At 43.4% G+C, this 11,897-nt stretch overlaps 1 protein-coding gene across 1 annotated transcript; it reads left to right on the top strand.

The window, feature by feature from the left end:
- Nucleotides 1-7,450: 7,450 nt before the first annotated feature.
- On the top strand, nucleotides 7,451-10,172 carry hey1 (hes-related family bHLH transcription factor with YRPW motif 1). The gene is made up of 5 exons (XM_031750156.2): nucleotides 7,451-7,646; nucleotides 7,765-7,840; nucleotides 7,930-8,013; nucleotides 8,129-8,210; nucleotides 8,410-10,172. Exons 1-5 carry the CDS (start codon nucleotides 7,561-7,563, stop codon nucleotides 9,075-9,077), a joined length of 996 nt encoding a protein of 331 aa, XP_031606016.1. The 5' UTR covers nucleotides 7,451-7,560; the 3' UTR covers nucleotides 9,078-10,172.
- Nucleotides 10,173-11,897: the final 1,725 nt, after the last annotated feature.

The raw sequence follows: 11,897 nt of genomic DNA, 5'->3' as shown, positions 1-11,897 counted from the left end.
GCGTGTGCTTGACTTGGTGAGACGTTGCGAAGCTGTTTTCTCTCAAACATGGAAAAAGATTCTGTCATCTTCCACTTTAGTTGTCTTCTGTGGTCTTTGAGGCCTCTCGCTGTTGCTTAGCTGGCCTGTTCATTCATTCTTCTTAGGAATGAACCAGATTGTTAAGTTGGCCACTCCTAAAGCTTTTGCTATCATGCTGCTATTTTCAGCCTAATGATAGCCTCCCTCACTTACATCGACATGACTTCGGACCTCAAATTGAGTATTCCGGGGAAACAAAACAAAACAGATAAAAAGGTCAACTACCCAGCTGCTTTTGTTCAGTCAACCTCAATCCCATATTAATCATGTGATTTAAAATCTATTGAATCAAAGCTACAAAAAAATTATATTTTAATGTCCAAAAACTCCTAGAACCAAGCGCATAAATAAGGTAATAATGAAAATAAATTATGCTGCACAACAATGCACAATATGTTGCTCTACGAGTGGTGTGGGTGGTTAAAGCAACCAAAGAAACCGACATCTGAAACAAGCGTTTATTCAGATTGAGAGAAAATCAATCTTATGGACCTCAAGAACAATTTTTAAGAATTAGGATGTTTTTTCAGTTTTTCTCTCCTTCTGTGTGTTTCGGTTTCTGCGTGTGTGACAGAGAGAGTGTGGGAGGCCCTCCAACACTTCCCATGGGGAAGCAAGACAGTGATGAGTGTCAGTGGGTCAACTTTGACACATCCTTCACTTCCTCAATGCGCACACACACTGACTGATGTGTTGTGCGTTGTGGAAAGGGGAGAAGAATACGAGTCAAGAGGGGTGACCGAGAGGGCCCGTCAACAAAACTCACAGGGCAACTAACAATGATTGACAAGCACAAACAATGCGACCACGTTCAAACCCCCCACCCTCCTGAAAGACAATGCCAGGGTTTCACACACACTCACACAGCCCTCACCCCTGCCTTACAAACAGCCCACCCTCTTAAAGACACTCACATTCATTAACAATGTCTCTCTCGCTCTCACCCCCTGTCTCGCTAAGGGACAATAGTCGGGTGTCATACATGTCTGGAGCAGAATTAGCCGTTGCTTCCTCTCCCTGTCAGGAGAAACAAAGTTAGCCTTCCTCAGAGCTCCGCGCAGCTCTATTTATAAACAATAACAAGGCTCACCCTCGGCAGGGTTTCACCAGAGAGCAGCTCCACGCATTGTTTCGAGCGGATGAACATCTGTCTGTGGCTAATGTGCAGACGCCGCAGATCCTCAGCTCTGAGTCAGTGAGGGGCACACCTTCAGAAACTTTATCACTTAGTTTTCGCTAGAAGTCCTGCAGGTTAACACATTTAGAGCTCCACTTTTTTGGATGCTTGAGCTCCATTCAGAATTATGAACGTATAAAGTTTCTCCGGCACACATTAAGTCTGGGTTTAAGGCTCCTGTAAGCCTTTCTTGTAGACAGCACAGACACCGAGGTGTTCTCATACTGCTCTCCAGGCTGCTTTGAGGATGTGTCACGCGTCTACAGAAAGGCTTATTCTTCTTTTCCCAAAGTCCGGCCAAGTTCCATTCCTGAATTATTTCAATTTAATTTCCTTTATATAATTTCAAAGATAAATTACAGAGATGTGGGTACAGTCTCAGATTCAGCATCCAATCTTGCTGTCCTACATCACGCGGACCACAGCAGACCCTCGTGTACTTGCCAATGAGGAAAGAATAACATTGGCATTTAAGGGATATGTAACCAAGATTTTGTGACATCACAAATGGAAGTCAGTCATGGTCCAATACGCAGCTTAGACAAACTTCTGATTCAGAACAGCACCTTGTATCCAGCAGTTTAACTTGTAAAGGAAACATTGTTTCTAAAATTTGCTTTCAAAAATATTTGTACGGTGCAAAAAATGTATGTTTTTCAGACATTTCCTGAAACTATCTTCAAATAAATCTTTTGCATTTTTGTTTTACTTTTTGTCTAATTTCACTTTTTGTCCAGCTCCATACACGACATTAGAATAGAATAGAATAGAATAGAATAGTCTTTTACTGTCATTGCACATGTACAATAAAATTGTGAGGTTTTTCTGTTTCTGTGTTAGGCTGTACCCTGCCTCATGGATTTATGTCATTGCCATTTTGAACAAATGGACACTAAGGCCTCAGTCACATCGATCTTTAGATATTTCAACAACCATCTGGCAACCACTTGCCACTGGGCAGAAAATATGTATTCACTGACAGTTTGGGAGATTGATTTTCAGAGCCCCAGTCACGCAGACCTCAAGCCCAGCCAGTGAAATTGTGTTTCTGCAAATGGGTTATGAGGGGTTGTTGGCAGGATCTTGTGTGAAACTGGTATACGGTGCCACACCTAAAACCCTGAGAGTCATTTAGTTGCTAGCAAGTTGCTGCAGCAATCTGATAGCAACCAAAGCAATCACTGAGAGGTTTTTGGTGACGCACCTTCTGTGTGACTAATTTCACTAAGCGACAGCCAGTTCCCGTCCATAACTTGGTTGGGGAATACACATTTTACAGTAACGACAGGAGGTCTCTAGAAGGAGCACGTTAAAAGATAAAAAGTGAAGTTCATTAGGCAGCAACAGTTTTATACAGAAATTCATTCTGATGACTCAAACTGACTCCAAGGACACAGCCTTAGTTGAGGGATTGCTTCCTCTCAGTAAAGTTACATTGTATGTATCTTTTAACATTTTAATTTATTTCATTTTAAGGCTTTAAATATGTTTTCAGCACTTCCAGTGACTCAAGTCAAGACAACCAGTAATCCTGCGAGAACAATCGCTCCTCTGTTTCTTCTCAGGACCTTCCCACTCATGAAGCTTATTTTAGGGCTTTATAAACGCAGGGATGGGATGATATAGAGAAGACAGGCAGATTAAATTATTAGCCACCAGCTGACTGAGTCAGGATTTTATTTTTATTCTTTTTCCCAAAAGGGAGAAGATGATGAACAGCTTTAAATTAAATTAAGAAGTGATGATTTTTGCGGCTTTATGATTTAAAGGAGATTCTTGTTTTATATTTTTGTAAATTCCTCAAAACCTGATGAGATTTCTTTGTAATCTCACTTTGTCCTTTTTCGAATAGCACGACTGTTTCATACTCAACCTTGTTAATTAATTATGTTTATGACTTTTGTGCGCATTAATATAATTAGTGGGAAACAGACCTCACCTTCACCGTTGCTTCTGCTGGCAAAGTTCGAGCAGAACATCAGGAAGGCTTTAGCACATTAACAGTTTTTCATGACTTTGTTTTGTTAAGGGGTAACCGAGAGTTCCTGAATGCGATTTCAGCATCGTTCATCAAAGTCAGTCTGTCAGCGCTGCAGTCCTGCTTGATTTACGCTCCCAGCCACATAAACTCTGTTCAGGAAGTCACATCTAAATAAACCAATACAACTAAAAACCCGATGACATGCGGACCATTGTGTACATTTCTGCAGCCGAAGTAACTTTATGCAGAAAATACGGGCGGCATGCAGCACCGAGCTGAATTTGTTGGTGAAATCTCCCTTTAAAACAACTTCAAAGCCCGAATGTGCACAAATACCTCAAACATTTCCTTTGGTAAGACAGTCTAGACTCAATTTATGTCTGCACTGATTATATGTAATTGCAGCCCAAAAAAAAGGAAAAAAACCCTTGTGGCTTACTAATAAACTGGAATTCAAAACCCTTTATGATTGTACAGTACAAGACAGCAGAGGACGTGGAATCAAGAAGTTAATTTCTAAATCAATGCTTTAACGTTTCACATTTTGAACTGAGCTCACACCACGTGCATCAATATTCGCCGTTTGAGAGGATTTGGCAGCTCTGCAGAGTTTGGAGAGAGGGAGAGGACATGCAAAACGGGGCTATAATTGGAGAAAAGGAGACAGAGGAAAATATGTGAAAACAGGAAATTAGACATGAAATGAGAAGAGAAGCGAATACGAGACAGAAAGGGCAACGGAGGTGAGCCGTCACCGAGTTCTGGGCCCGAGTTTCATTCGATTTGGTGGCCTGATCCGCGGCGGGAGAAGGGGAGGGCGGCTGTGGGGAAGGGGGGGGAGGAGGGGTGGATTTGATGATGTGGTGTTACGGGCCCTCACCTTCAAAGGGCGGCCTCTGAAAGGCCCTACTAATCACAACATGTGATGAGACCGGTAGAACAAAGACAGCCGGGCAGAAAATAACAGCGTGGGAACTCTGGGTGAACTTGAAATACAACAAGAGGGCTCACACCCCCCGCCTCCACCTCCTCCTCCTTCCACGCTCAATACACAAACACACACACACACACACAGAGTCAGAAACTAATGTGGACGCACACCTGTGTTTATTGTGACAAAAGCTTCAGGTTGCATGCACTCGGAACGTGTGTGAACGCAACTCCCGCTCGCCCACTCCCAACACACACACTCACACAGGCACCAGCTCACCGCTGATCAGCAAAAGGTTGTACCTTTCAGTGTCTGTGTGTGTGTGTCTGTGCTGATATAAGCGTAGCCTTGTACAACAACAATAAGATGAAAACAGCCCTAAGTGCTTCCTCTCATTCATATAAACCAAACAAGGCAGGCCTTCTCTCTGAGATGACTATTACGCCTCGGGTTGCCTTCGGCTCCCACTGATAAGGATCTCCATATTACTCCGAGTGCGTGTGTGTGTGTGTGTGTGTGTGTGTCTGTGCAGGCATGCTCCTAATGACTGATTTTTCTGTTGCTCTATATTAGCGTAAGATTAAAACCACAATCCCACAGCCCCTCGGAGAATGAGTGGAGGTGCACTACGTTCTTATATATCACAATAAACGTTTAAAAAGTCTGATGAATTGAGGTTTTATGTTTCCTCATTACATCCTCACAGAGCACATTTCCCCGCTTTATTCATAGCCCTTCATTGTTGCTGCCTGGTGCAGACATTTCGCAGGATGCATTAAATGAAACTGCCTTCAGTGACAAGTTTGGCTTCTCTTTTTTTTAACGCGAGCTGGGATAAAAATGTCAGTTTGCCATCAGTTTGTTCCCATAAATCCAGCTGGCCCTCTGCAGTGATATCACACACTCGAGTCTTCGAGGATGTTCTTATAAATGTAGTGAAACATAAATATTACATCATCATGTTTAAAGTGAGCAAACTGGGCAGTGGGAGTGTGGTTTTTAATAATTTATTATTTTTATTCTTTTATTATTTATTATTTAATTTGACCTCAGGTTGTTCTTTGTTTACTCTGTTAATTATAGGTAAGCTTTTATTAAATGTAATATGAAAGTAAACAAACTGTCTGGTTATATATAAGTTTGGGGGTTATATTCGGGCAAGAATCTAAAAATGTTGGCTTACTCAGAAATGATCAAAGGTACTGCAACTTTTTTTTTCAAACAAATTGCTCTTTTGTGATTCGCCTGTTTTGGTCAAAATTTAGATTTATTTTAAGTTTTTTGCTGAATGCAAAATAAAGAAGTTATTTTCTGTTTCTCTGCAGTAACTCTTATATCACCAGACTTCGATGTCATAGCAGACTCATTTTGTAAAATACTAAGAGAAATTACCCATTAAATAAATTGAGTCCCATCTTTGATAATCATAATATTACTGGATGATTATTAGGCCTCAGAAGCATTAATAGCTGAGGAATTTAAAACTATATCAGGCAGGTTAGACCTAATGTAAAGTGAGGTGGTGTCATTTTAATTAATGCCCTTTACAGACTATTAGGAAGATTTTAAATGTGAACAACAACAAAACCGTGGAGTAAAATTTGCCTTTAATATGTTCCTCAAATGAAATGAAATAGAAGTGAAAAGCCACTGCAGCCTATGAGAGAGATAATTACTGCAACCGTCTCCTTATATGCTGTTAATGATTCAGGCATTTTTCATATCTATCACTGTGCGCTATTCTTTAAAACGCCGCACTGTTATTTGAATATGCCGCAGACCGGTCCCTGCAGGAGACCGTCGCCTGAGGGGCTCCAGCTCCATATGCATTACATGAGTGCTGCACGCATATACAAACACACAGCAGCAGCTCTTGTCAAATTATTTGGGGAGTGTGACCATTATAGGAGCCACCAGTCGTGCGCTGGTGATGATATGGAAACTCCAGGGAGAGCGGACAAACCGCTTTGATTGCATTACGGGCCTCTCGCTGACTGCTCTCACAAGCCCTTGAAGTGCCCACGGAGTCTTTACCGTGCATGAGGTCTCTCTGTGGGGTAAGATTAGACTTGGTGGCTTCCTCTGGTTGCGGCAGCGCTCCCTGTCTCTCCTCCCGGGCTGAGTTAGTATTGGATTACAGGTTCACACGCTCGCTCGCAGACCGCCCGTCGCCCCGACCAATTGCTCCATTCATTCCAGCGCTGGAGCCGGCCGTCGGCCTCTGATTGGTTATCAGCGCCGGTTAGGGAACTTTCCCACGGCCAGCGCGTGCTGACAGCCGGCCAGCCACTCCTCATCACCACCGGGGACACACACGGGGGAGGAGGGGGCGGACTCGCGGGAGGGGGGGTGGGGGAGGGGGGGTTGGACAGTCACGGACCGAAAGTCCATTGGACCGATGTCAAAGTTTCTCCAAAGATCCTCCGTGTTTGGGAAGATCAGTCACTCTGAAGTTGAGAAAAAAATCCCAAATCACGTCGTGAAACCTGATTTTCTTTAAAAACTCAGCTGTGATTTCAGAACAAAGACACCGAGTGAAAAGAAAAGTGCACGAAAGTATTTAAGAAGGGGAACATAAGGAGGTAACAAAGGCTGTCTGTGGTCTTAAAGAAAAATTATTATTAAATTGATTCAACAGGGACAACGTGTGTTAATGGACATCAGTATACCAAACATATTAAATGTAGAGATTAGAACTAAACTTCCATCTGTAGTCCCAGGGCAGGTCGGTTCAATATGTTCAACATGTAGCCCACTGAAGTGTTCTACATAGATATAAAATATATCCCAAACATGCACTATGAAAAATATCTGAACCTTTCTATGTTGTCAGTCACGTCTGTTTAATTTATAGCTTATAGCACATTTAAACAACAGACGCTCACAGGCACATTTACATCACTAAACTCCAAAAATTTAATAAATAAATAAATTCAGCTTTTAAAATACATAAAAGGTTTAAAGTTGTGTTTATTGTGAAAAGTAAAAATCGCAGTCATGGTCATTAAAATGTGTTCATAATTTGCAAACTCTCATAAGTCATGACCCACCGCTCTGTTTTACATAAGCTGCCGTTACAGTTGAAAAGTATTGAAGGTTTTTCAGGGCATCGAAACAGCCTCAGAGTGAGAGATCCTCCCCACCCCTCTTAGACTTATCAAAGCGCACGAAGACGTGCTTGGGCCAACTGCGCTGTCTCTCAAACCCGAAGCAGCTTTGTGATTGGCTGATTTGGCGCCGGTCACCGCCCCTGTTGGCCGGCAGCACCGTTGAAATGACACCGTGGGAAAGCTGAGCGCTTCAAACAGAGGCGCTCCGGGCAAACCTGGGCAGACGCGAGTTTGGCACACAGAGCTGACGCACTGAAGGAACTACTGCGCACGAATCAAAATGAAGAGGAATCACGATTTTAGCTCCTCGGACAGCGAGTTGGATGAAACTATTGAAGTGGAGAAGGAGAGCGCAGATGAGAATGGGTAAGTCATTTGGCCCTGAAGTGTTTCCTTCCTCTAAAGTGGTTCAAGTTTGTGCATATCTCTGTAAAACTTTACTGTGTGGATATTGACCGAACCTCCCCGTTCCACCTTCTTTCAGGAATATGAGCTCCCCTCTCGGCTCCATGTCTCCCTCAACATCCACTCAGGTGCAGGCGAGGAAAAGGCGTCGAGGAGTAAGTGAATTTATCTTTCTCGACCTTGTTTGTCACCAAATGTCACATTTAGCAGGTCTGATCTCTAATCTTTAATGATCTTTTCTCAGATTATTGAGAAGCGACGCCGTGACAGAATCAATAACAGCCTCAGCGAGCTCCGCAGGCTGGTTCCCAGCGCCTACGAGAAACAAGTACGCAAAGTCTCCTAGCCTAATGAGCAGTTAACAGTCAAGAAAGCTCACTGTTTACCTAAAATCTGTTGGATTATCAAAATCTCATCTTTTCCATTTTCTCTCCTCCCTGAAGGGCTCAGCCAAGCTGGAGAAAGCAGAGATTTTGCAAATGACTGTTGATCATCTGAAGATGCTTCATGCTGCTGGAGGCAAAGGTATGCTTATTAATTTTAAATATGTCTGAATGAGACACACATAGCTGGTCTGATCAGCTCGGCAGTGGAATTAGTCTCTTTTTTTGTGTGATTGATATGTCATTATCCCAAAAGCAAGGGCTTAATGGTTCATGACTGTTTCTTTTTTAAAGTTCAGAGGAGTCGGCTGTTATAGAATCTAATTTACTGTCTTCTTCAGGTTACTTTGACGCCCACGCCCTCGCAATGGACTACCGTGGTTTGGGTTTCAGGGAGTGCCTGGCTGAGACGGCTCGTTATCTGAGCATAATCGAAGGCTTGGACAGCGCAGACCCTCTGCGGATCCGTCTAGTCTCCCACCTCAACAACTACGCCAGTCAGCGTGAGGCTCACTCCGGCCTGAGTCACCTGGCGTGGGGTTCTGCTTTTGCATCCCCCGCTGCCCACCTCACACACCCCCTCCTCCTGCAGCACCAACAGGGTGCACCGCTGGCGCCTCTACCCCGCAGCACCACCAGCAGCCCACAAACTCCTCTGTCATCCACGTCCAATTCATCACCCTCCTCCTCCTCGCCGTCATCCTCCGCGCTGGTTGCAGAGACTCACATCCCAGGCAGGCGCAGCGGCAGCGTCACCCCCCACTCCGATCAAGGTCCGATCAGGATTCCCTCCACCACTGCCGCTCCCACCACCGTCCTGCATCCTGCTCTGGTCCCCTCGGCGGCCTCCAAGCTCTCCCCTCCACTCCTCTCCTCTCTCTCGGCGTTCCCCTTCACCTTCAGCACCTTCCCCCTCATCTCACCCACCACTGCCATCAGCCCCCCGACCCAGAACTCCAGCGTGGCCAAACCCTACAGACCCTGGGGTATGGAGATAGGAGCTTTCTGACTAAAATGAAAACTCTATCTGCGTACAGACTCGACTCACTTCCCAGCTGAGCTGGACTCAAGGACTCAAAGACTTTATTTTCCTGCTAAGAAAGTGCTATTTTTTCTATGATGGTGATGATGATGATGACATCCCACAGAGGATATACCTAGTTATAGTTTTTTTTTTAATCGTCTGTAATGGTTTTTTTTGTTGTTGTTGTTCTTTGTATAGAAGAAGAAAAAATCAGTGACGAGGGAGACCGTGACTAAAAAGCAACAAGTGTGATTTACTATGTTGATTGATCTCTGTTCCTGCCCACCCCTTTTAGAAGTTTCACCCACTGTAGTCAGTCTATCAGGAATGGCTTTTCCAGATGGTCAAGCAGCCCCCGCCTGTCGAGTTCCTGGGTGAAAGGGGGGGGACACTTTCACCCAGGAACTCGGGTGTTGGTACCACAGTTACAGGGGATTGAGAGTCACCCCCTATTTACAACATTTTATGGGGTGGAATAACCAAAACCAGGTGCTCGTCTGACTGATAGTGGGAGCAGACGTCAGCTACCCGCTTGGTTACAACAAAGCTAAATGTGATTTACCCACAGCCTCCAGTGTTCATGTAAAGCGCTGTTATTTAAACTCACTTTCCTCAACTTAAACTTCCTCTCTACAAAAAATCTTGTCCTTAACAATCAACTGATTAACATGCTTTGTACCAGCTATAGCAAAGTTCCCACTTCTTTCTAATGTAAAAGATGTTAGGCTGTTTTTTTTCTTCGTATCACCTAGTCTCAAAAGTTATTTTTGCATCAGCGTTTAGAACCAGAAGTTACCAACAGGAAGCTCATCTCCGTCTGTAAGAACAGTTGTAGTAAATAAAAAGTAAATAAAATCATTACATTTCCAAAACCTGTAGACAAATTTCTAAATGCAATTGCTTTATTTCCAGGTGATGTTTTGGTGTCTCCTAGCAAACCTCACTGTGACTGTGTGCATTTCATGGTTGTACAAAACACAAGCAAGCGCTGACAAATCAGATTTGCCTGCTTTTCAAAGGTCTTGCTGGTGGTAATGACAAGTTCCTTGCAATAAAAAAAAAAAGAGTTCTGATAAATCACCTGCGGCTCGCTCAGCGTATTTGTTCAAGTGTGCTTGGATTTTATTCTTTGTGGTGTGAATGTGCTTTGGTGTGGTATGGTACGTGTGTTTGCTTGTTGATGCCTCCAGTTGTTTGTGTGTGTGTGTGCAGTACATGGCGACGCCTGGTATCAGATGAGGCTGCTTGTTTCTCTCAGCAGTCCTCTGTGTGTGCACAGGAAACCATTAACAAGGAGGGGATATCCTGGACAATAGCAGCCTGCCTGGCCCCATGTGCTCCGTGGGAACTAGAGGAGGGAAGAAGGAGGGAGGAGAGGTTGGAAGAGGATGAAGAAGGAAAGTAAGGAGGGATGGAGTATTGGGTAGCAGATGAAGAGAAAAGGGCGAAGAAAGCAATGGGAGGGGTGGCGGAGTCAAAGGAGAGAGGGAGCAGGAACCTGTGAGAAAGGAAGTGTGCATCAAAGGTTTTTGTCTCTTTGCCATCATTTCAGCTTGCACCAGCTGCACCTTCTGTTCTCAGCACAGTGCCCCAAATAGTCGGCCCGGTCGCCTGCGTAACTCTGACTCTTTTATTTCTTTGCTGTCGCCTCTCTCCGCTTCTGTCTAGTCATCCTCCTTTCATTTGCTGACGACGATGCAGAGCCAGGTAGTGATGTAAGCCTCTCTGTGCAGCCGAAAGGCAAGATCAGTGAAGTGGAGCGAAGACAGCTTGTCTTTTGTCGCCCTCAACTGGTCATAAGTGGTGCTTCAAGTCGTGGTGGGAAAAGGATGTGTTGCTAATCACAGCAAAATGGGAATATTTCACAAGGAAAAGGGCTGAAAGAAGTTAAGGAAACCTATTATGCGTAATGACATCTTATATTTTGTATGTCAAAGCAATAATGCAAAAATGCACACTATTCTAATAGCATTTAATGTTTTCTGTTGTATTAATGCACTGAAATAAAAAGTACATTTTGAAAGTTTATTTTAAACATGTTTTAGAGCAGATAATAGTACAAACAGATAAGAGTATAAACACTCTCTATAGATGTAATGGAAATGCTCAGGCATTTATGCTGTATTTCTATGTCTCCATATAATCTTGATGAACATTTTAAAAAGGTGGTCATGTATAATAAACAAGTTGGAACCATATAACTCAAATTACAGCCTCGTAAACTGGCCTTCTATTTGTCATAGCAGGAAAAGCTCATGTGCAAATACGGCCTTCATTACTCTCATTTTCCTTTGAATTGGGGCTGATGTCAGATTTTCACTTTATGCCTTTTTGTGATCAAATGATGACATTAACCCAAAATCTGCAGACAGTTATTACAAAAAAATGCTCTCAATCAAATTCATCACCGGAGGCCATAATTTTTCTTTCTATTGCATGATTTTATGTGTAGTTAGACCCCATCTAATCTTTAATGTTTTATCTATGTTTATGACTTTGTGTCTCTTTTTCTTTGGTGTTTGTGTAAAGCAGCTGACTGCAGCACGATGCTCGTAACAAATGCCAGAGAAGTTACTTTAGTAGCCCTAAACTGGTTCAGGTATTGATCTCTCACCCCAACTGGTCGGGCAGATGGCCGCCCCTCCCTTTTTAAATAAAAGTATATAAATCAAAACATTTTAATAACCTAATGCAGTGTTATGGCATTTGTTTACTGCAGAGTTGCATTAATTTTTCACTGATATCTTGTATTCATGATGAGAGAGTCAGACGACTTCTCCAGTCTCAGTGGGGTTAATGGTCTGC

The sequence above is a fragment of the Oreochromis aureus genome, linkage group 22 (assembly GCF_013358895.1).
Source record: "Oreochromis aureus strain Israel breed Guangdong linkage group 22, ZZ_aureus, whole genome shotgun sequence".
NCBI lineage: Eukaryota > Metazoa > Chordata > Actinopteri > Cichliformes > Cichlidae > Oreochromis > Oreochromis aureus.
Note: the sequence above shows the minus strand (reverse complement) of the source record. Positions and strands in the feature narration are given on the sequence as shown.